Here is a 24269-nt window from a genome sequence, read left to right as displayed (position 1 = left end):
TACTCAAGGTCCCTATATGATTAAAAACATGTTGACTTAAAATTTCTTGGTTCGTTTTCATTATTTCTTTCATAAGTCCTCCAGGAAGTGCAAATACAAAGGACTTACAATATTTGTGTTTTTGTCTAATATGGGTTAGAAAGAGAATAAGTCACAGAAGAATTTTAAGGAATGAATAGAAATTGTGTTTTTGTCAGAGGCAATGAGTATTCTGAAATACATGAAAGTTTTTAAGATAGCATAAATTAAATAGAATAAAATTATAATTCTAGCATCGAAATGAAAATCTGTAAATGTCCTGATCTCTGATTATAAAACCAATAGTAAATAAAACATTGAGTATACATATACTTTAAAGCTCTTTATTGAATATTTCTACTTGTTGCCATTATCACTGTTGGAACTATCACTATCATCATAAATAGAAGGGTTTCTAATTGAAGATGCCACCATATCCTCAGTGCTTGTGTTGGGGTTTTCTTCCAAATCAGTCTGGATTGCTCCAGCTTCTGCAAGCTTCCGTTCGAGTTCTGCAACAGATAACCCATCAAAGAGCTGCATGAAAATCTTGAAAATAATGCAAAGAGAAATTTATCACCGGTATGGAACAAGTTGACTAATAAAAATAATGTGGAAATGGAGATGTATTTGAAACTGAATGACAATGAAATTATTACAATATCAGAATACCTATTAGATACAGCAAAATTAAAAGGTGAAATTATAGTTTAAAATGTTTATTTTTAAATGACTGAAAATAAATGGTTTAAAACTTCAAGAAGCTAAGAAAAGAACAGTGAAGCAGAAAGGGGTATAGTGAAGAAAATGCCTTAGACATACTCCAGGCAAAAATGTCCACAGAAAGAAACCACATAAGGTAAAGAATTTACATGGGACGTAACCAAACAATGACAAGATACCGTTTTTTATCCATTAGACTGACAATAACACACACACACACACACACACACACACACACACACACACCCTAAGATCTGGTAAAGATGTAAGTAAAGGGGAACACCAGACACTCAATTTAAAAGCCTTGAGACTACTGTGGGAAAAAAAGCAAAGATGCCAGTACATCTGAAAACTTTAGTGGAAGAATTTCAAGAAAATATGAATTATTAAAATAAATGTGTTACTTTCTGCTGCTGTGATAAAATATCTGATGGAATCAGTTTAAAAGGAGAAAAGGGTTTGGGGCTGTTTCTGAGCCTGAGTGAAGGAGTGCACCCTGGCAGGAGGGCGAGGGTAGTGGAAAGCTCACCTCATGGCCGCCCAGAAGCACAAGGAGTGAGAGAGGAAGGGGTGGGGCAGGTCACACTGCCGTGACACTCGCTTCAATCAGGCCCCGCCTCTGAAGTTTCCCTTACCTCCCGGTAAAGCCATCAGATTGTGAGTGGATTAACCCCCTGACGAAGTTAGAGCCCTCAGGATGCAGTTGCCTTTCAAAAGCCCCACCTCTGAACACGGGAGCCTTTGGGGGAAATTTTTAGATCCAAACTAACAGTGTCCAAGAAACAAAGCCCAGTACACCAATATTCAAAAGGTTGACAGCCCCAAATCCCATGTCCTCACAAATTTAAATTTGCTGAATTTATTGCTAAGTACTAAGATGAGCAAAACGTTCATGAGGAAAATTGCAAAATATAATTTAAAGACATAAAAGAAAGGATAAGCCAGGTCTGGTGGCCCATACATGTAACCCCCACACAAGAGAGACTGAGGCAAGGGGATTGCATGAATTTAAGGTAACCTAAACTGGATAGCAAAAACCCTGTCTCAACGAAAAAAAAAAAAAAAGATATATCTCGTTCGTGGACAGATGGACAGCAACACAGTAACACTTCTCCAAGAATTAATTTATAAATTTGATTCTAATAAATATTTAACGGGGTTTTTAACGTGAAATTCTGAAAAAGACCTACTACTAGAGCCGAGCGTGGTGGTGCACACCTGTAATCCCAGCACTCAGGAGGCTGAGGTAGGAGGGTCATTGCAAATTTGAGGCCAGCCTGGGCTACGTAAGTGAGTTCAAGGCCAGCCTGAGCTGCATAGTGAGACCCTGTCTCAGAAAGAGCTACCAGAGATGTTAGAAAGCTGTAGTAATTACACAGTGCTGTATGAATCTAGAGCTAAGCGAAAGAACTAGTAGATACAGACTTCAGAAATGTATTTAAGCAATTTAAACTGTCAAAATGATGCAGTAAACATGAAAGCCCAGTAGGACGGCAGTAAAGACAAGTGTTGGCAAATATGCAAAGAAATGGGACCCTTGTGCACTGGTGGTCAAGGAGTAAAATGACACCACTGTTAGGGAAAACTGCATGGCAGTTCCTTAAAAGAATTACCACCCCTCAGAGGTTCCTCGTCTCAGTCTATTCCCAGGACGGTGGAGACCAGGACTCCAACACATACTCCCACTCGTGTTCATGGCAGCGTTATTCACAATAGCCGAAGGATGGAAGCGTCCAAGGATCTACTGAGAGGTAAATGTATAAACCAAATTTGGTACTTTTAACCTCACAAAGGAAATGAGAATGCGTGCTACAACATCAAAGAAACTTGAAGGTGTCATACAAAGTGAAGAGTCACGAAAAGACAAATGTGTGATTGCAATGGTGAGGGACCTAGAGTGGCCAGGTTCTGAGAGATGAAAGCGGCGAGGTCGTTGCTGCAGACTGAGCGACAAAGGGAGTGGGGAGTTCAGCAGGGGCAGAGTTCCGGTTCTGCAGGAAGAAAAGAGGTGTGGAGACTGGCTGCACAAAATGAATCCACATAGGCCAACTAAACCATGTATTTTAAAATGGTTACCATGATAAATTTTATGTTTCATGTATTTTACCAGTTAAAATAATTAAATAATTATTTATTATTTAAATAATTTAAATCATTTTCAAAAATATCTATGGGAAATGAACTTTTAATAAGTGGGGCTGGAATAACTGCATTTTTTAGAGGGAAAAAATGAAGTCAGATACATTTCTTATGTCCTACCAATGCTATTTAAGACCTGTTTAAAAAAAAAAAAAAACTAAGAAAGTGTAGAGAATTATCTTTTTACCTTAGAAATAAGAAGTGTTTTAAAAAGAAAGCCCAAAAAGTGTAAAATAAAGATAGAGATTAATAATTTCAACTATGCGAGTATTGTAACTTTTGTATGAGAATCAAAATGAAGCTGGGTTTCATGGTGCATGCCTGTACTAGGGAGGCTGAGGCAGGAAGATTGCTTGAATCCAGAAGTTTGAGTTTTAGGATCTTTTCCTGTCTCAAAAAAAAAAAAAAAAAAAAAAGAAAAGGGCAAACAGGTTGAGAATATAGCTCAATTATAGAGCTTTTTTAGTATTTTAGGTCCTAGATGTGATCCCCAGCACCACACACACACATACACTGAAATGGTAAGGAACTGTATCATCATGGAGAATATATTAGCAATACTATAAAAGCAGTATCCAAAACTTTACACACATATATGCATATATACTCATGCACATGCATTCTATAAATCAATGAAATAACACAACTGAAAAATGGACAAAGCATATAAACAATTAGGAGAGGAAAGTACAATGATCAATATATACTTAAAAATGCCAGCCAGGCGTGTTGGCACACGTCTGTAATTCCAGCACTCAAGAGGCTGAGGCAGGAGGATTCTTCAAGTTTGAGTCCAGCCTGGCCTACAAAGTGAGATCAAGGCCAGCCTGAACTGCATACTGAGATCCTGTCTCAAAAAAAAAAAAAAAAGATATAAAACAAACAAAACCCAACAACAACAAAATGCCTAACCCTACTAATAATCCAAACTTAATAACAAGATACCATTTCATCGCCATCAACTTGACAAAAATAACAGTACAATAATATAAAACCTACTGAAGATGCGGCTGATGGGAGGATAAATTGGTACTGTCATTGATGCAGCAGTTTGTCACCTGTCTAATGAAACTGAAAATAGCTGAAGTCCTAAGATCCTACAATTCCCTGTAAGTCCTCAAGAAATTTCCCAAAGTGGCACAAAGATGGTAACAGCAAAGTAATTTGTAAAGGGGAAACATAACGACTCACATTTCTACCAGTAGGTGAATGATAAATAAGTTGAGATATATCTGATAGCACACACACACACACACACAAAAAAAAAAAAAAAAAAAAAAAAAAAAAAAAAAAAAAAAAAACGAAGAAAGGACAGACATACACTAAATTCATGGCAGTGTTTGCTTCCAATGAAGCAGGAAAAGGAATAGGACCGGGAATAGAAATGCAGGTAACATCAACTATATTTACAGTATGTTTTTCAAGTGTAAGCAAATAAACATGAGCAAATGAATGTTCACTTCTTTTTTTTTTCTCCAGTGCTGGTGATCTATGCTACCCAAGTGTTCTACCAGTGAGCTACGTCCCCAAACCCCACATGTTTTGACAACGGCTCTGGTCTTAAGTGTTTGTACACTCCAAAATTTATACACTGAAGTCCTGACCTCAAGATGATGGTACTAAGAAGCGGGTCTTTAGGAAGGTTATTAGATTATAAAGGTAGAGCTCTTGTGAGTGGGATTAGTGCCCTTGTAAAAGAGGCCTCAAGGAACTTGTTTGCTCCTCCTGCCGTGGGAGAACATGGAAGAAGTCACTGGGGAAGAGACCCTCACCAGGCACTGAATCCACTAGGGCCTCCAACTTCGGCTTTGTAGCCTCCACAACTGTGAGAAACGAATGCTTTCTGTTTATACCCTTCCAGTCTATGTGTTTTTGTAGTCGCTGCCAAACACAGTGAGACAATAGGGATTTCATGAGTAAGACCATAATTTCTGGTACTCCTGTGTATGAATTTTTAACTTTAAAACATGAGCAGCAGCTAGAAAAACAAGACTAACAAAGCAAAAGGGAATCTGAACCAGCTATTCTGGTCTTAGTACAGACACATGTTTTTAGGGTATTGACAGACTGAAGGACAACTGTTTAAAACAGCCGTTCACTATGGCTTTAGCATGATGGAACTGTATGCTATAAAACAGGAAACAATAGACGTGTTCCCAGCATTTGTTAGGAAGTGAAGCTGCAAGAGGAACTGATGAATCAATAAAATGGGGATAGCATTTGAATAAGTAAAAATGAGTGGTATAGATAATATAGTCTACAAAAAGTCAGTGGGAAAATGAAGATAGATTTTTTTGTTTTGAACTAGGAATTGAACTCAGGACCTTGCACTTGCTAGGTAGGTGCTTGTACCACTGAGCTACAACCCAGCCTGAAGATAGGTTATGAATTAGTCCAGGGTTACAAAACAGGACAAGAGGAAGACACACAGGAATAGGGTTTGGACAGGGAAAATAAAGACTGGCAGGGAGTTTTAGCTACAAGATTCTCAGTTTCATAGGTTAAATAGTTTGAAGAAATTAATAAACCAAAAATTTATGACAAGAATACCACTGAAGGAAAATTATTTTGGAGGCATTCAAGAAAGGACTAGAAACAAGGGAAAGCTTTTATTTTCTTAAGGCAAGAAGCTGTCATGATGCTTATTAAACTGCAGAAATTTTCATCTCTTTATAAACAAATTCAAAAAGTCATGTTACCTTCCAGCCTGAGATTTATCCCTCCACATTCTATAACTCCAATGAATTTGCCTTCTATCTGGCCATTCTTGTAAACAAAAATTGTTGGTAAGCAGTTATCAAGGTAGTGCTCGATGCAGCTATCCACAATGGCTTTAACAAATTTAGTGGCTGGAAACTTTCTTGCTAGGAGACTAAGATGCTGGTTAACCAACAAACACATCGGGATGCTAAAAAGGAAAACAGTACACATAATATATTTTTAGAACAGCCTAGTCTCACTTCAGTCTAATAAAATACGTGAGACAGCTCCGTAACAATAACATATCTCTAGTTTTCACACAAAGACATATCCTAATCATCATTACCATTACCAATGATAAACTGTAGGTGCAAGCCTCGAGTTCTTATTGGAAACACCACGTTACCCTAGAAATAAAGTAGCTATCGTGGGAATCTAATGCCTAACTTGGGCATTAAGTTTAACTACATTAAACTTACTATCCATTTAAGTCAGTGTAGCTTCCAGTAGACACAGAATAAAACAAAACAAAACAAACAAAATGGCAGAATTCTAAGAAATCTCTGAGTGTTTAGTTGAAATAAAGTTCGTGGGTTTATTTCCACATGAGATTATCATATTCAAAGTTCCTCATCTCAGACGTCTTTGACTTTCTTGACCCTAAGAAAGCTCAACCTCATCTTAATCATTCCATTCCATTCCATGCCACCTCCTGGTCCCCATTCCCCAGAATTATTTCTCATCAGAAATTTAAAGTTGATTAGAAGTATGACCAAAACCTCCAAGTTTTCTTGCTTGCTCACTTAACTCCTATTATGCCATTCTCTAATTTGCCCCCTTTCTTCTAGTGTAGATCCCTCGCAGAGAGCGACTGTTTAAGGGTTAGCTCTACCACCTCTCCTTTATTCCACTCCTTCCCATCTCCTACGGCACTTGGTTATTCCGCTTAAGTCTTCCGGTTTCTCATCACTCCTCCAAAGATTCGCTTCCCACTGTAAGCATATTTAAGTTAATAAATCTTAGATCCTTACAGTCCTCTCTCTCCTTCTAATAGCTGCTCTCTTTCCTTCTAGCATCAGCCGTTTTTCAAAAGGGAAGGGGAAGAGTCTGTTTTTCTTACCTCCATTTTTGAAATGCTCTCCTGTTTTGGTTTCTGCAATACACTTTCTGTTAATTTCCTTATAACCTGCGACTTTCTTCTGTCTTTGTTCAAATGCAGATGTTCCTTACAATTGTATGCTGGACCCTGTTCTCATTGCAGACACGTTCACTGTACAATCCTAACCATCCTGACACCAACAGCTGGTGAATTTCATCTGCCTTCTTCCCCGTCCAAAAAAAAAAAAATGTGATCTATATTTTATTAGGCTGGCACTCAGGCCAAAAATCTTCATTTCTTCCACAATGTCTGAACAGTAATCAGGTCATATTGATTCCATCTCCTCATTTCATATCCACTTCTACCCTTTGCTCTACTCCTTTCCTTTCTTATCAGAGCTACATCAGGTTACACTAAATCTGTTTCCAGACCCATTGTCTCTATTGATCCTTGAGCTGTTTACAAAGGAAGCTCAGCATGGAAATCTCATTGTGTAATTCTGAGATTCTCCAAGCTCAAAATTCTTTAGTGGCTCCTCACTGCCCAAGATAAAGTCTGGACTCTGTAGTGGGGTACTGGGGCCTTCAAGGGTCTCCATGGCCTGGCCCCTGCCTACCTTTCTAATACTATTTTCTGCTTGACACCTTATTGCACCACGTGCCTGAGGCGGATCAAATTACATAAAGCCTCCCAAAGCACCATGAAACCTCATATTTCTGTGCTTTTGTTTAAGCTGCATATTCCTTCTAAAATAACACTTTCATCCTGTTGAACTCCCTCCAACTCATAAACCTGGGGAGTTCATTCTTTTTTTAAGTTCAAAATCAAGAATCAGCTACCATAAGAACTTTCCGTACTTAATTCTCCAAAGGCAGGACTTCCATCTCTGGTGCCCTAGTTCTGCTCTCTAGACTTCAGCAATAGCACCTAAAGTAGTTTATTATTGTATTTTCTCCCTCTGTTGTATTAAATTTATGCAATAGAAAAGACAGATGCTTTATTTGCCTTTGCAGCCCCAGCATCAATGAAATTCTTAGAACTCTTCCTAATTTTAGGTGATGTTATTTATTGGTTTATGGAGGACAAAGCTGAAAAAGACAAATGATAGGCTTGTCTGTGGTACTGACAGCTCAAAATATGAACATGGGGGAATATGAATGACGTAAATGTAGGATTTGATGAAAACCAGTGACAAAGCTGGCGTCAAGCTGAGCAGCTAGGCTCCCGGCTCAGGTTAAGTTAGAGCGCTATGAGGGATCCTACAGACTGAGCCTTGATTCGGGTAAAAAATAGGCCCAATTGTATACATTTCATGATGAGGAATTTGGGAGCCTAGTGAAAAAGAAACTCTTACTGCCTATAAAATTCATAGGAGGTAACTAGAAACCCAAATTTGTTTAACAGTTACATTTCATTTTATGATATTTAAAGTTATTGATAAATCCATTGTTTAAAAACTAGACTCTTCTGGGTTGGGGATGTAGCTCAGAGGTAGAGTGCTTAAAGTATATGCAAAGCCCTAGGTTTGATCCCCAGCACTGCAAAACAACACGGGCCATTTAGCGACTTAGTAAGATCTATCTCAATAAATAAATAAATAAGGGCTGGGAACTTTGACCAGTGCAAAGGCCCTGGGTTCAATCCCCACTACCAAAACCAAAACCCTCTGACTTTTCTAAGACTATTTGCAACAAATAATCATTTTCTATTACGTTTTATAAATTTGGATTATTATAGATGGATTTTCTTAAAATATATGCTATATGTCAATATATGGCAAGTACTCTACCACTGAATTATATCCCATCCCCAAATGAGTTTTCTTAGTGTGAAGAAAACTAATAATTTACACAATGATCTTGGATTGGCACTAGAAAACCTTCTGAAGTCACAAGTATTTAAAATATTATGAAACTACATTCTTATTTTTTGAGAATAGCAAAGCATATGATATTTTGAAGCACACTGAAACACACTTCAACCTCTATGAATTTTTGAAAATTATTTGTCAAAATTAGCAGTTTATTTAGAAATAACCTTTAAAGGAAAAAATTTATTTACTTTAACATATGCTCAGAAGCAGCATCCATTCTGCTAATCACGAGGGGCCAAAAGAGACAGTCAGTGAACCATGTGAGTATATAACACCTACTACAAACACATCTCAGATTGGTACGTGTCGGTGTTTCTCATCCTTATTTGTGAGAACTACCTGCAGCATTTACAAATTGGTTTACTCAGTAAATAGTACAGATAAGATGGGAAGGTGATTATTTTTAAGACTTTAAAGCTCTTGAAAAATTAATCTAACAATAGTTTTAGCTAACAATAAAAGTAATGTTTACTTTTATGGAGCATGTCCTATTGTAATTTGGCGGAGAAATGGCTGAGCCGATAAGTTACAGAAGTACAATTTGCATAAATTGCTCTGTCTCTAAGAATCTGGAGATGAAAGGTATTATTCAGAGATTAAGGTAAGGAGGAGGAGGGCTACTGTCATGGCCTCTGTCCGCAGAATATCAGAGCCTTGAGGCCCGGGGTCTGGAAACTTAAGCCAGCCAGAGAGGGAGAGAATGAGACTAGGGGGAATGTCTACCCTTCCCAGCCGTTACTGTATGAGGCTGATAAGGAACAGGGACTTTGTACATTAGCACAATGCAGCATTTTAAAATTAACTTTTTGGAAAGTGAGGATGTGCAGGGAATTATTCTATTAAAAGAGCCTCAAGAGACGTGAAATATCTCTATCTACATGGTCTTTGATTGGTTCCATTGTTCAAATGATATATATTAAAGAAAACTTGAAGTCAGTTGGGAAGACTTCAGTAAAGATGAGTAGAAGATGCTACTAGGAACTACCGTTAATGCAGTTAGATGGGGAAATGGAAGAACGCCCTTGACAGGTTCAGGGCGTCCTGGCCTAAAATATGCCACTCTGGCATGAGGATTATTTTGAGCTGAAAGTAGCTGAGAAGAAACACAAGAAAACTCTCTGCCTTCCCTCTATCAGGAAGAATCATGATGATTCTTAATAAATGGAGATAACTGGAGACCAGAGAAGTCTACATAACAAACCTTACTGAAACGGCCTTTATCTCTTATTAGTTTCCCCCATATATTTACCTTCCCACAGTTTGTCACCTCTGCAAAGTCCCTTTCCTTTCCACTTTTTTTCCTTCCCCAGTCTGAGTTAACGCACTTCTATTTATTTTTCTCTTGTTAATCTGTTGGCTGTTTTGTAGGACCCAGCCAATGAACCTGAGCTAGAGGAAAAAAGAATTTTTCTCTCCAGCACCATTGTGTTTTAAAGATGTGTGCTGAAGTACTCAGGAATAAATCACCACAGAGTGTATAATTTACTTTGTAATGCTTTTTCAAATGCAGAAGCAATGGTACATATATGACAAAATGGTTGTTGTTCAGTCTATGCTGTGGGTAGGGTGCTTATGTTATCATTCTCTCCTTTTCTGAATTTTTAAAGTTTTCCATAATAAAAAGTTTTTGACTAACTACAGAGTACTTATTTTTCTAAGAAATGAAATGAGCTCTTCAAACTAGAAATAAAAATATTTTTATTTTTATTTATTTATTTATTTTGTCTTTTCTTCTGGTACCGGGAATCGAACTCATGACCTTGCTCTTGCCAGGCAGGCGCTGTGCTGCTGAGCTAAATCCCCAGCCCCTAAAAATATTTTTAAAATTGTAAGTTAAGCCCTGAAGCCAAGGACTAGTAAAACGCTATAGATGTATTTACATATGTGTAATATATATGTCTTTTTCTTTTTGTTATATGCATTATAAAACATTAAAATCAGAAATGTCTTTTAAAACATCGGTATGTTAACATTTTGAAATGTCATAGTAATTACCTTGATCTGTACAGATGAATTATAACCCACACATCTTTTTCTGCATTTGTGACTTCATTCACATACTGATTTCCAGAAATTTCTCTTAATTCCCCAAATTTTTGTTTTTTCTTAAGTACTTTCCATTCCTGTAACCGCTTTTCTCTAATTAAAAAGTAAAATGAAGTTACTTAAGAAAATTGTCATATTCTTAAGCTTGTTTTCATATACAGTAACAGTTTAGGGTAGAGAATATAATGCCTGTTTGTATCCAACTTTTTAAGTGTTAGGATAACCATCAATGATCCTATAAAACCAGTTATCTTATATGGGAATTTGTGTTATGATGGGTATTACAAAGTATATAGAGTTAACTATTGACTTTTAAATTTATTTTTGTTTGTTACTAGGTTATTTAGACATCAGGCCAGTCAATTCTCATACGCAGGTTAAATACTTCAGAAGACAGAAAACCTGTATAATAGTTAACATTTATTGAGTGCTCATTATTTGCTGGGCACTATTTTTTTAAGTACATTACATTGACTAATTTAATTCTAGCAAAAACTCTATGCAGTTCATACTATTACACTCCCCATATTTATAAGTATAACATGCTAAGCTGACCTTCAGTCCAAAGTCTTTGTGAATATTTCTAATTACTTGTTATAAACTAATTTTATTACAGGAAGCAAGGTAGCAAAAGAGTGATTAAGAGCTTGGGCTCCGAGACAGATAGTCTGTCTTTGAATGCCAGTTCCAGCACTTAATAGTAGCATGAAATTGGGCAGGTAGGTTATTTAATCTTCCTAAACTTGTTTCCCCAACTGTACATGAGAACATTAATACCTACTCTTATGCAAGATTGCTGGGGATTAAGTGAGATTATACATTCAAATTTCTTAGCATGGCACTTGGCCCCTTGAGAATTCCATAACATTTACCTATTTTGTTAAAAACTTCCAGAATTTATATACTCTGGAGACTAATCTGTTTAACGTTTGGATTTATGCAGCAAACCCAGACGGTTTCTGATACTTCTTGAAGTTTCTTAGCGTATTTTCTACAGCTAATGTTGCCGAGGTACTTATTCTACTTCCTCCATGTGTTAACTATATTTTCTTATTTTCTGGCATCTAAAGCCTTGCAGATCCGGTACCTGTCTCAGGGCAGGCTAATTCTAAGGAAGAGTACACACTGACTGGAGAGCAAGATCTGCAAATGCAAACCAAACAATACAGAGCACAAACCCTCAGCCATCTTCTTTGTCAAGCTGGGCCACTCCCTGTGCTTGCCCCATCATCCCAGGGCCTGGTAGGGAACAACTAGGGAGAGTCCTGGCCGCCCAGAGCTCACCACCACCATTGTCCCTACTCTGTCCTTAGCCTGCTTCCCTCCCTGGGTGGTCTTTCCTGCTACAGCCCCAATAAAGGCTCATGCCCACGCTTTTGCCTTGCTTCTTGTGTTTCTCTCTTCTGACTCCTGACAAATTCAGGTGTTTCAGAGCGAGGTCTCTTGGGAACTATCTTTTTTTTTTTTTTCTGGTGCTGGGGATTGAACCCAGGGCCTTGTGCATGCAAGGGGCAAGAACTCTACCACTGAGCCACATTCCCCAACCCCCAAATTATCCTTTAAATGGCAACGCTCTCCTGATCCTACTTGAATAAAAACAAAATCCTTGGTACATTTTAAAACATTCTGACTGTATTTTACATGTAGAAACATGTCAGGCAAATTCTCCTACTTTACATAACAATCCAAGCAAAATGAAGCCTAAAAGAAGATGTTACAGATAACAACAGGGTTAGATAGAACTTCTCACCATTTCCAAATTGAATAACCAAGAGCTACTTCAAAGATCTTCGGCGAGCTCTGCTTTGTTTGTACTGAACGTTTAATATCGCTATCACTAATGACCCTCCATTTGATCTCACTGGCTTAACATTGTTCAGAAATTTCAAAATGTTCTCGTTCCAGTGATAGCACCATGCCCTACTTAATGGTGTAACTACCAACTGCTTCCCTTTCTCCTCCTCCTTCACCACCTCCTCTTCCTATTTGCTCTTTCATTGGATTGGGAAGGGGAGAAAGGTAAATTTATAGGCTAGTTTTGCAATTAGGAAGTCACATAGTGTTCAGTGGCCTGCATTTTTCACTGAACAATCAGATCAGTTGGGATCCAATTGCATAAACAGAACGCCTTCTGGCTATTTTAAGTAAGAAGGACTTTAATCTGATGAATTAAGTGCTTTGCAAACCCAAGGGAGAGGCAGAAGGAGTAGGCTCTAGACTGGGCAACCAGAAACCACTCTCAAAACAACTTTGCAGGGCTGGGGATGTAGCTCAGCAGCACAAGCACCTGCCTGGCATGCTCAAGATCCTGAGTTCGATTTCTCTCGTACTAAAAAACAAAAACAAAAAACAGCAACAACATTGCAAAACTGGTCTGTCTTGGCTTTCTTTGCCGTAATCTAGAAACTGGGCATCTGGAACTGGTGTTCTAATTGTTAGCCCTACTATCAAATTACTCTTGAGGTTTTGAAATCCACACTAGCAACTGTTGTCTGGAAACCCCTCTCCATAGCAATAATCTGATGATGACAAACAGCTACCAGAAAAGTGGCTCCAAAATCATGATGCAAATTCTAGATTAGCACTGGCTAGGTGGGTGCTTCGTGTGCTACTATTTCTTTCCTCTGTAATTTGGCTTTGAATTCAAATATCTTGTGAATGTGCTCCACAGAATTGAAATTACATTAATTATCCATATTGCAATAAAGTCTGAGACATATAGTTTCAGCTTTTTAGCTTTTGCAGTACTGGTACGTACATCAAGAGAAAGAGAAAAAAAAAGAGGAACATGTGTCAAGGGGATCAATTTAGTATATTTGCTACAAAAATAGACTACAGATATATTCATGGCTATTCCCAAGTTTTTCATGTTTTTAGGTATAAGAGCTTCTGAGTTGACTCACTTGTTATTTTTATAGCTAATTACCTACAAAACAACATTTTGCCTCTTCTTTTTGAATATTATATATTTTTATTTATCTTGTGCTGTTGTCTGAGCTTCATTATAACTTTCTCTTCTAGACCTCAGAGAAAGAATATACTAGACAGTTTCCTTTGTAGATATATTAGAGATTAGAATATGAATGAAAGGGATATATCAATTTCTATGATTCTTCTCTGAAATATCCCCTGTGAGGTAGTGTTCTAAGATGATACAATCCCTAATGAAAAATGGCCCAGGCCACGGTCATTACCTGGAAAGGAGCTGCTTGAGAGAACTAGAGAACATGGATCAAAAAGTTGTGGAACCTTTGTGACTATGTAATGACAAAATATTTTTATCACTCCAAACTAAAACCTGTATCTCTTTGCAATTACACTCTATTCGCTCCTTGAAGGACCTGGTATCCAATAACTTGTTTTCTGTTTATATGGCCTTTGCAATTGGTTTCTTCTTGATAGCTGATAGATACAGAGCTCGTTTCTACTTTTTGGTTGTGATGATGGGATGAACATTCTTATACATGTTCTGTTTTCATTACAGTGGGTATATACCCAGAAATGGAATGGATCAATTATATGACAACTCTACATTTAAGCTTTTGATGATTTGTCAGAATGTTTTTCAAAGTGGCTGCACCATTTTGCATTTGCGCCAACAATGACAAGAGTTTGAATTCCTCTAAAGGCTTGCCAACACTTCTGTTACTGTCTGTATTTTGCATTATTATTCTAGTGAGTATGCAGTGACTTCTCATCATGGAGTCTGCCCTAAGTCTGGTAGTTAGTGTCAGGTTAAACTGAATTGCAGAATGACTGGTTGGTTTTTGGCAAGTTGACAGATTGGCTGGCATAGAGGAAAAAATCCTACACATTTCATGTCAGAAATGGTAGGAGAGCAGAGCATGATGGCACATGCTTGTAATCCTATCACTCGGGAGGCTGAGGCAGGAGGATCACAAGCATGATCCCAGCCTGGGTAATTTAGAACAACCCTGTTTCAAAATAAAAAGGAGCTAGAGAGGTAGCTCAGTGCAAAAGCCCTGGGTCCAATGCTCAGTCACATACACATACATGCATGCGCACACACACGGAAAAACAAAAACAAAAAAGAAAGAGAAAAAACACCCAAGAGGAACTAAAAAGTAAAATAACTGAAATAAAAAATATAGTAGAGATCTTCACAGACTTTAGCAAGCAAAAGAAAGAATCAGCAAACTTAAAGATAGGACAATTGCAATTACTAAGTTTGAGGGGAAAAAAATGAACAAAAATGCATGGTAGATTGAACACTAACAAATAGACCAATACACACATTGTAGATTTCCCAGAAGAGAGGGAGAAGAGAGAAAAGAGGGCCCAAAGAATAGTTGAAGAAATAATGGCTGAAAACTTCCTAAATTTGATTAAATACATTTGTCTACAAATCTAAGGTGTCTAACAAACTCCCAAGAGGATAAACTCAGGGACTCTTGCAGCCAGTAAGACAGAAGCAAGTCATTAAACACAAGAGATCCTTAGCAGCACTATCAGCCAGTTCCTCACTGGAAACATTGGAGGCTAAAAAGGAAGAGCTAAGACTGTCTTTAGCGGTAATTACTTTAAATGTAAAGCATTCTCAATTAATTTGATTAATCTCTAATTTAAGGTAAAATGAATTTTATAGTAGCATTGAAGATTGAACTCAGGGAAATTTTTTTCTTAAAAGCCGTGCTTGGTGGCGCACACCTGTAATCGTAGCACTTGGGAGGCTGAGGCAGGAAGATCGTTATGAGTTCGAGACCAGCCTGGGCTACAAAGTGAGCTCAAGGCCAGTCTAAACTGCATAGTGAGACCCTGTCTCAAAGAGACAAAAAACATTTTTTTTGTCTCTTTGAGACAGTCTTGGTAAATTTCTAAGTTGCCTAGGCTAGGTTCAAAATTGTAATCCTCTTGCTTCAGCCTCGTAGAGTGTAGGGATTGCCGACATGTGCCATCATGACTGGCCCTCATAACTTTATAAGGGCATTAATCTCATTCCCAAGCGGGGAGCCCTCATGACCTGATCACTTCCCAAAATGCTCCACCTTTTAGTACCATTGCTTGGAGGTCAGGTTTCAACACATGAATTTTGAAGGAGTACAAATATTCAGACTACAGAGCTATCATTTAGAAGATTTTTATGGAGGTTTCATTACCTACGGATGATTGGTTAAATCATTAGCCCTTGGTGATTAATTCAACTTCCATCCCCTTGTCCTTCCCCAGAGAGTACAAGAGGTAAGGCTGAAAGTTCCATTCCTCTAATCACGTGGTTGATTCTTCTGGAAACCAACCCCATCCTGAAGTATCTAAGAAGACTCCCTCCACCAAGAGTCACCTCATTAGCATACAAAATCATGATTGTTTTTTATTGGCTTTTCAATGATATTTTTTGCTTTACTCATACTTAATTTGATGAAGTTCTACTTTTACATTGTTGGATAATTTTCTATTTTAGGGTTTTTTGGGGTCCTGAGGATTGAACCTAGGGCTTTATACACAATAGACAGATCCTCTACCTCTCAGTTACACTCACAGTCCCTGATAATTTTTGTTTTCACTGTTACTTAATCACTGATCTTTGTATGTAAGTAAAGGTAAGAAGAAAAAAAATTTTTTAATTGTGCAATTTTATCTCCTATAAAGAGAGTTTTAAAGTCCTACTAAAATTTAGATTTCTTCTTTTTAAAACTTATTCCATAAACACAAAAATTCTTGGATTCATTTTTACAATACTTTTTCATTCAAAAATTCTTAAGTAAGTCAAATGAATCATTGTACCTGTATGTTTCAATGGCTTTCATATCTTCTTCATCAAAATCATCTTCAGCTTCTCCCAACTGTGCAAGATTCATCTTTTCATATGGTTTAACTAAACCAGCATAAATTGCAGATCATTGTTTAAAAACCATTTTCATTTTACGATAAATATCTAGAGAAAATTATCTCTGATAATTTTAGATCAAGTATATCTTTAAACAAACCTGAAGCTCTCAGCCACAACTGTTTACATATTGTAGAAGCTACAACATTAAAGTTTTATTATTCCTTCAAAATTCACAGGATTGGCAGGGTATATATGTAAAAATAGATATGATAATTAATCAGAACCCATAAATTTAAATTTCCCCTAAGTACCTAGAAATCTTGACTAATAATATGGATTCTGTATAATGAACAAAAAGGAAAACAATTACAAGGTAGAGGAATATAAAATCTCATGAGGTTATATACCAGCATATTTCAGCTCTTCCATTAACTAGCATATGATTTTCATATGTGAATTAGCCACTTCATATGTTAATACCCCAGTTTTTTTTGGTGCCAGGAATTGAACTCAGCACCTTGCGTTTGCCAGGCAGGTGCTGTGCCCCTGAGCTATATCCCTGGCCCAATACCCCAATTTTGAATTTATAGATGGAGTTTATCTGAAATAATTTCTTATGTCTCTTTTGAAATTTGTGAAGTACAATATTGCACCTTAACTGTGCTATCCCCTGCATCTAGCCCGCCAAATGCACAACTGTACCCATGGCTTCTTTCTGTAACCGTAAGACCATTTCTTCAGTTTCATCTTTTGGTTCTTCTTTTGGAGGAAGAATGCCAAAATCTCTTAAAATGTCGTTCCATTCTGTATCTTCATTTGGGTCCTTCACAAAAAGAAAAGAAAAGCTATTGACACAGCTGTGGATTTTAATACGTACTTGTCAAATTGATGATATGCAGCATTTCCAAGTATGTAATTGTTTGTGAACTCTACAAATAATTAGTTTTAAAGAATAGAACAAAGTAGTTTGCTTTTTCACATTTCTCAGCATTAAGAGGATTATATCTTCTATCCTTAATGTTACACCAAGAAGTTCAATAAAAATCAATTTAGAACATACGTATCCAATATTAAGGAAGTAAACTAATTTTTTTGTTTGTTTCCGGACCGGGAATCAAACTCAAGACCTCGCGCTTGCCAGGTAGGCGCTGTGCCACTGAGCTAAATCCCCAGCCCCAGGAAGTAAACTTATAAATCACGGGAAATTCACTGATGACTCTAGTGGCTGAAACCAATTCATAGCACGCACAGATATGGTTTGGTTTGTTTTACACGTAAGCATTCAAGACCTGTAGGTGAACTTGATTCTGTTTTTAGCTCCCCATCTTGGTGGGATTCTCACTCAGGGGTTAAATCACAGAAGAGGTCAGGAGACTTTCTGGAGTTCAATTTCTTCCCAATCATCTTTTTCTATAAAAGTTAGTTTTGTTTTCACTGTTACTTAATCACTGATCTTTTGTTTGCAGCTTTTCCAGAGTTTGTCTACCATATTGTTCCTTTAGCCTATTGTCCACATTCTCTGATATTTTCAGAGAAACAGAGAAATTAATTACACACTTGAGTAGTAAACACTGTAGTGGACAAAATCTAGGATAGCTTTGAATGATCTTTCTCTGTGTGATCAGATGCTTGCTTCGAACCAGTGAACATAGCAAAGATGAAGACATTGTTACAGTCTATAAGATTACAGCTTCCATTACCAGCCAGTTCACTTCCCGACTTTGACAAAGCAGGCTGCCATACTGTGAGGTGTTCTAGGAAGAGAACTGTGTAGCAAGCATCTGTGACCATGAATCAACTTGAAATTAAAAACCTCAGCCAAAGAGGCAAAAAAGCACTGAGTCCTACCACCTACCGTGTAATGACAACGTGGATTCCTCCTCTGTTACACCTTCAGTGAGACCCAGCTCTGGCTGTTATATTTATTGCTATCAGCTATCACTTTAAGAAACTTTTAAAGATAATCTGACTTTTAATTGTCTGAATTCAGTCAAGGTTTGCTTCGTCTACAGTTTTCTGCAGATTTTCCATGATGAATCAAGAGCTGTACAGTATTTCTTTGTCTTTGTTTATTTCTTTATTTATGTACAATATTCTTTTATTTGTCTTGAATGGGCTCACTGGGCTTTTTGTAGCCATAGAAAATTCGCAGAAATTGTCTCATCAAATATTACAGGGCAATCCGTTTGGGATCCCTCCTGTCTCTTGGGAGCTATTCCTAATCCTCATTCCTCTGGGCATGGTGGGACACGAAGCAGGAGGACCATTGTGAGTTCAAGCCAGCCTGGGCTACAGAGCGAGTTCAAGGCTACCTGAACTGCATAGTGACACCCTGTCTCAGACAGCAACAACCACCACCCACTCCCCATTCCTTTTCCTCAATAAATTTCCCTAGTCCTAACCTCAAAAATATACATATATTCCTTGAACTCTTTCTGCCAAACTTCCTATTTCTAGTCTTCTGACCTAAAAAAACACACACACAAAAAAACCCATCTATTGCTATTCTAAATTGCATTTGTTGCAGTTTTAAATTTTTACATGTTTTACTTGGCTATTTATAAAATATTTTTATTGTGGCAAAACATATATAATACCATTTTAACTGTATTTAAACATACAGTTTGGTGATGTTAAGGACATCCACACTGTAGGACAACATTACACTGTTCAGTTCAGGTCCTCTAACATTGTGCTACGGGCAGCTCAGGTCTGTAGAGCATACAGGTGTGTGTGGTGATCCCAGCAATCCAGAGGCTGAGGCAGGAAGATTGCTCTATAGAGTATTGCTCTATTGAGCAATACTCTCCCCGCAAATCATGGAAGGCCATTAATTTTGGTGAAAGGAAAAAAAGGCTTTACTCAAAACTAGCTCGAAGGAGATGGAGGGACCTCATATTGCCTCAGATCAGCATCTTATTATGTGTATGTGTACAAGGGTATTTTGTATTAAGGGAGACAGGAGGAGAATACAATGAAATGATAGACAACTCCATTCCTTTGTGAAAACAAAGCTGGACCCCGGAACCAGCAGCTCCGTAGTCTGTCTGTTTATCAGAGGGAAGAGAGGAGGCGGTTGGTTCTGATTTACAATCTAGGCAGGAGGAAGTTTGGGAAAGCAGCTTGTCTCTAACTGAAATGATTCTAACTTTCAAAGGTCTATTATTTTCCCTATCGGTGATAATCATTCTTTTTAAGATTATTTTGGCTATTGGTTCCCTTGAGATTCCATATGAATTTTGGGGTGGGGTTTTCCACGCCTGCAAAAAAAAAAAGGGTTTGGATTTGACAGGGATTGCTCTGAGACTAGGTATTGCTGTTGGTAGTATTGACTTTTTGACAATAATAAGTCTTCTAATCCACAAACATGGGATATATTCTGGGATTACTGATATCTTCTTTAATTTCTTTTAGCAATATTTTATAGTTTCGTGTATACAAATTTTTGGCCTCCTTAGTTAAGTTTTTTTACTGAATACTGTATTTTATTCTTTTTGACATTACTAATATGGAATTATTTTCTTAATTTCCTTCCAGACTGTTCACTGCTGTTACATAGAAATGCCTTTATCAAAAATGTAAGGTCACTTTTTAATAGCCTTCTACTCTACATAGACAGGTCTTTTTCTTTTAGACAGAATAATCACAGTTGCTTTATAACCTGTTTCTGGCTATTCTAATCCCGAAGTCTCAGCAAGTTTGCGTTTTGTTTGTTTACTTGCTTTTGTTTGCTTTCTGAGGCAGGGTCTCTTTATGTAGCTCAGGCTGGCCTTGAACCAAGCAATCTTCCTGCCTCAGCCTCTGGATTGCTGGGATCACCACACACACCTGCAGTTCTGTTTTTCTTGGTTCAGGGTCATGATGCTCTCTCTCGAGATCTTTGCTCCTTGTTTATGTTATGTTATACTTATTTCTTGTGAGTCCTCGGGAGCACCACAGAAGCTGACCATTGTGTACCAGATTCACAGCTTGCGGTCCGCTGCCTCACTCAACTGTGTCTCAGGCACGTGGAAGCTGTTCTGAGCCAAAATTTCCCGGTGACAGGTTTCACTCCTGTCCTTTAAGTATCAAGACAACTTCTTCCAAATTCTCCAGCAAGTCCTAGTCGCCAGTCCTATTCATTTTCAACCCATGCCAACTTTGGCCTCAGCCTCCAATACGACTTCTCTGCTAACGTTACCTACGAACTGTGTATTGCTAAGTCCAGTGGCCAGGCATTGCACTGGATCTCTTCTCAGACTTTGAATTAGTTCTTTTCTTGCTACAGTGGTCTTTCCTGACATTCTTGACACCGTATTCTTGCGGGTTTATTCACACTTCTTTGGCTCTTCTTTGGCGGATCCAGGAGTTGGTTGGCATGGGACCTAATGTACCAGCACATGCTCTTTGCTGTTCCCTTTACTGTTAGAAATTATGAAATTTTACCTAACATAAGTAGGCACCACTATTGATTTCCTCAAACTATGATGGCGTTTTACTATGCCTAGTTATATCTCTTATTTCCTCAGAGTAAATTCTTCTATAATAGGTCCATATCTCTCACGAGAACTATGTAAATGACTGCTGATGAATCAAGGAGTGAGTAGAGGAACAAAGAAGTTAGTGTGCGGCTGCTTTCACTCTAAATTAAATTACCTTTTGCTTTTGTTTTTTTTTTAAAACAAGGTCTCACTCTGTGAACTGACTGTATAGCCCAGGCAGGCCTCAAACTTACAGAAATCCTCCAGCCTCAGCCTCCCAAGTGCTGGGATCACGGGTGTGTGCCACCACACCCAGCTTAGTTTCCTTTTAGCTAAAATCAGGGAAAATCTGTATTGTGTTTGCACACTGTATGAAATATACTTCCTAAGGTTGTATTATTAATACAGTCGCTAAAATTAAGTGCAATTTATGTGTAAAATATCCTAATAAATCACATATACTAGTACACTGGTGTATTCAACTATTGAAATTAAATGTGTAAAACAAGAAAAATTTCAGTATTTTCAATTTGGGGGAGCAAATGGAAAAACCTATTTTTGTAAGTCAGAAAGCGAAAGTTTTATTCTGCAAAAGAAAAGACAAAATAAAAGCACAGGCTTCTGGTTAATGAGGGATCTGTAGGCTGTGAGGCCTTGTAAGATATCTTAATAAATCTAACACAGTTTTTGTGATCAGGTAGGAAAAACTCCAGAGACAGCTGCTTTTTCTTAAGACATGCAGTTACTGAAGTTAAGGTTTCTGTTGTTGTTTTTTGTCTATTTCGTGATAGTAGGAGAGGACAGTTAAACTGAATTACACTTGGCTAATCTTGCTATTCTGAAGTCAGAAACTGTGTGTCATAAAGAGAATTAAGATGTGTTATGTAGAAGTACCAACGTCCCACAATGAGCATAATCATAATGCACTGCAAACACGTACTAATAAGAATTAAATAAAATTTAAAAAGAGCGCAGGCAGTAGGATTACTAGCATTCAGGTGTGAAAGACTATGCTGAACCCTGACCGATTCGTCTAGCGACACACCAGTCTTGAAAGTGAAAAAATGGCCTTCATCCAGAGCTAATTCAGACTTCTTTCAAAACCAGATAGAGTTGAATGAAAATTCAGCACTGACCACGAGCAAATATTAGAACCGCGTGCTGTGGCCCATCTCCCCACGCCCGTCCGTCAGCCTGGGGTCCAGCGAGGCCCTTGCCTGTGCTCCGTCTGGCCCAGAGGGCGGCGACCTCACCTGCATGATGTTCTGTGCCGCTCACACCCCCGTGTCATCCCACCCGTGCGAGGTGGGACTGAGACCTCAGGACTTCAGGACGCGATTGAGACCTGAAGCCTCCTCCAGGCTGGAAGACGCCGCCGCAGGCCTAGCGGTTTCCAACGCCCGCCCGCGGGGAGGGGGGAGGGAGGATTTCCTTCCTAGGTGTGCAGGTGAGCTCCGTTGCCAGGCAACGCAAAGGCGTGGCCTAGGTGACGGCGATGGGTACGGACCCGCCAGGTCCTGGAGCAACTGTCCCAAGCATGCCTTTCCTGTTCTCTGGTGGTACCGAGGCTGGCATTCCTCATACCCTTTCCCCGTCCGCACTGTCGCCAAATCAACCAGTGTTTCTAAGCCGCTGGCACCCTTCAAATCTCGGGTCCTCGTGGATTCGATAATAAATTATTATTTTTTGTTTTGTTTTGTTTTTTCCCGGAACAGGGAATCGAACTCACGACCTTGCGCTTGCCAGGCAGGCGCTGTGCCGCTGAGCTAAATCTCCAGCCCCTTCAATAATAAATTATTGAAATGTTTTTCTATTGGCAAAATAAATAAATCCCTCTGGAGACCCAGGCGTGGAAGGGTGGAGGGACAAACTCCTGAGATGGAGAACCTTTCAGATTTCTTAACCTGGAGTCCATACTCTACAGTTAGATATGAGGGGATACTTAATCCCCAGCCTCCAGTTTTACAACAGTTTTGTTTTTGTGTGTATATTCCCCCTTCTCCGCCCCCACCCCCAGAGTTAAGGATCAGAGCTTTCATCAGATTCTCAAACGGGCCTGCGGGTTCTGCAACTCCGGTTTGAAAACTCACTGCCCTGGGAGAGGGAAGCTCTGGCTTTGGGCAGGAGATCTGGGCAGGTGGAGTCCTTGGCTGTGAGTTAAGGAGAAGTGTACGGAGAGCTGCTAGGCAGCTCGGGCACTGGGTGTCATTCACATGGCTGTGTACATGGTCCTAGCAACACACTCACTGGAATTTGGGAAACAAGAAAAAATCCTTTAATGACACAATTTTGAACAAGTTTGACACTGGACCACTTAATCTGTAGTTCCTGGTTAGTACTTAATACAGATCCTATACCACTGAGAGCCTATATATTCTGCTGTTTGTGTAGGAGACACTAACTTGTTAAACATAAATCCCTAGGAACATAAACTGCATGACCACAATTTTCATGTTGGTATTTCTGCTCCTCCCCCTCTCCCTTTTTTATCCTAGGAGCCTTAAAATGTGTAAGAAACCTATGTCTTTCTGGATTTTCAATAGGCCCTAGAAATTACTACTTAACCTTTAAATCCCTTTTTTTATCTTCACAGTCAAAAGTCCAGGCTACTTGAGTTACCGCACAAAAAAACATCTAACGCTGTCCCATGCATTTGTGGCTTTAGGGCGGGGGCCTACACTGCTCCCAAGACCCTACTTTGTCAGGGCAATTCTTTCTTCGTTTTGGTACCAGGAATCCAATTGGCAGCCTCACGCTTGCCAAGCGGGCACCGTGCTGCTGAGCTACATCCCCGGCCTGGCAATTCACTTTTTAAAGAATGAAATTTTTAGCCTCTTGTTCCTCTTATGTTCTTCCTTCAGGTTGATGAGAAGTGAAATTCAGGAACTTTCTACTGAAAGGTATAATGTAAACTATAGCCATTGGTCAAAATCAGAGTAGATTACCTAATCTTGTTAGATGATCAATGCTTAATGTTTAATGGACACAATCAAGGATTTATCAAAAAATCCAGGGTGGGGGATTGAGCTCAGGGGCACAGCATCTGCCTGGCAAGCGCAAGGTCGTGAATTCAATTCCTGGTACTGGAAAAAAACCAAAAAAAAAAAGCCACCTCTCCAATCAGCCAGCAACTTCTTTAGTGAACACAGCATTCAAGAGAGAGGTCAAAAGGAAAACAGCCAGGGAAACTGGAAGGCCGTGGGATGGGGGTGGGAGAGAGAGTCAGGCTTAATTTTATGTCCATTAAACGTTGATTTGATGTAAAAAGTTCCCCAAATAGGTTTATGATTCTCTACTAATAGGATTGATTTCTTTCTGATAATGGACGACAGGTTGTCTTTCAGATGTTGTAGGGGGGCTGGGGATTTAGCTCAGCGGCAAAAGCGCTTGCCTGGCAAGCGCAAGGTCGTGAGTTCGGTTCCT

General features: G+C 38.7%; 1 protein-coding gene and 1 long non-coding RNA gene across 4 annotated transcripts; one reads left to right on the top strand and one right to left on the bottom strand.

Moving 5' to 3' along the window:
• Positions 1 to 346: 346 nt before the first annotated feature.
• Positions 347 to 22302, bottom strand: Pdcl2 (phosducin-like 2). Of its 3 annotated transcripts, none has more exons than XM_005392883.1 (6): positions 22100 to 22302; positions 17089 to 17209; positions 16341 to 16431; positions 10548 to 10691; positions 5580 to 5788; positions 347 to 530 (listed from the first exon to the last, which is right to left on the bottom strand). In XM_005392883.1, the coding sequence occupies exons 1-6, from the start codon at positions 22103 to 22105 to the stop codon at positions 376 to 378; spliced, it is 726 nt and encodes a 241-aa protein (XP_005392940.1). In that variant the 5' UTR covers positions 22106 to 22302; the 3' UTR covers positions 347 to 375. The 3 variants fall into 3 exon arrangements, with proteins under 3 accessions (XP_005392940.1, XP_005392941.1, XP_005392942.1); XM_005392884.2 differs by lacking the exon at positions 22100 to 22302 and adding an exon at positions 21983 to 22056; XM_005392885.2 differs by lacking the exon at positions 22100 to 22302 and having other exon boundaries at positions 17040 to 17114.
• Positions 10712 to 12220, top strand: LOC102004130. Its single transcript, XR_262435.1, has 2 exons — positions 10712 to 11317; positions 11669 to 12220. It is a non-coding gene; the product is annotated as an uncharacterized LOC102004130 (long non-coding RNA).
• Positions 22303 to 24269: the final 1967 nt, after the last annotated feature.

This window comes from Chinchilla lanigera, unplaced genomic scaffold (genome assembly GCF_000276665.1).
Source record: "Chinchilla lanigera isolate Chin_1 unplaced genomic scaffold, ChiLan1.0 scaffold00046, whole genome shotgun sequence".
NCBI lineage: Eukaryota > Metazoa > Chordata > Mammalia > Rodentia > Chinchillidae > Chinchilla > Chinchilla lanigera.
Note: the sequence above shows the minus strand (reverse complement) of the source record. Positions and strands in the feature narration are given on the sequence as shown.

Excerpts from the sequence above, each read along its gene's own strand:
- Pdcl2 (XM_005392883.1), bottom strand. Across the intron at positions 16,432-17,088 it reads GTTACAGAAAGAAGCCATGG|TTAAACCATATGAAAAGATG; the intron begins GTACAGTTGTGC and ends ATGCTGGTTTAG. Across the intron at positions 5,789-10,547 it reads ATTCATCTGTACAGATCAAG|CATCCCGATGTGTTTGTTGG; the intron begins GTAATTACTATG and ends TTTCCTTTTTAG.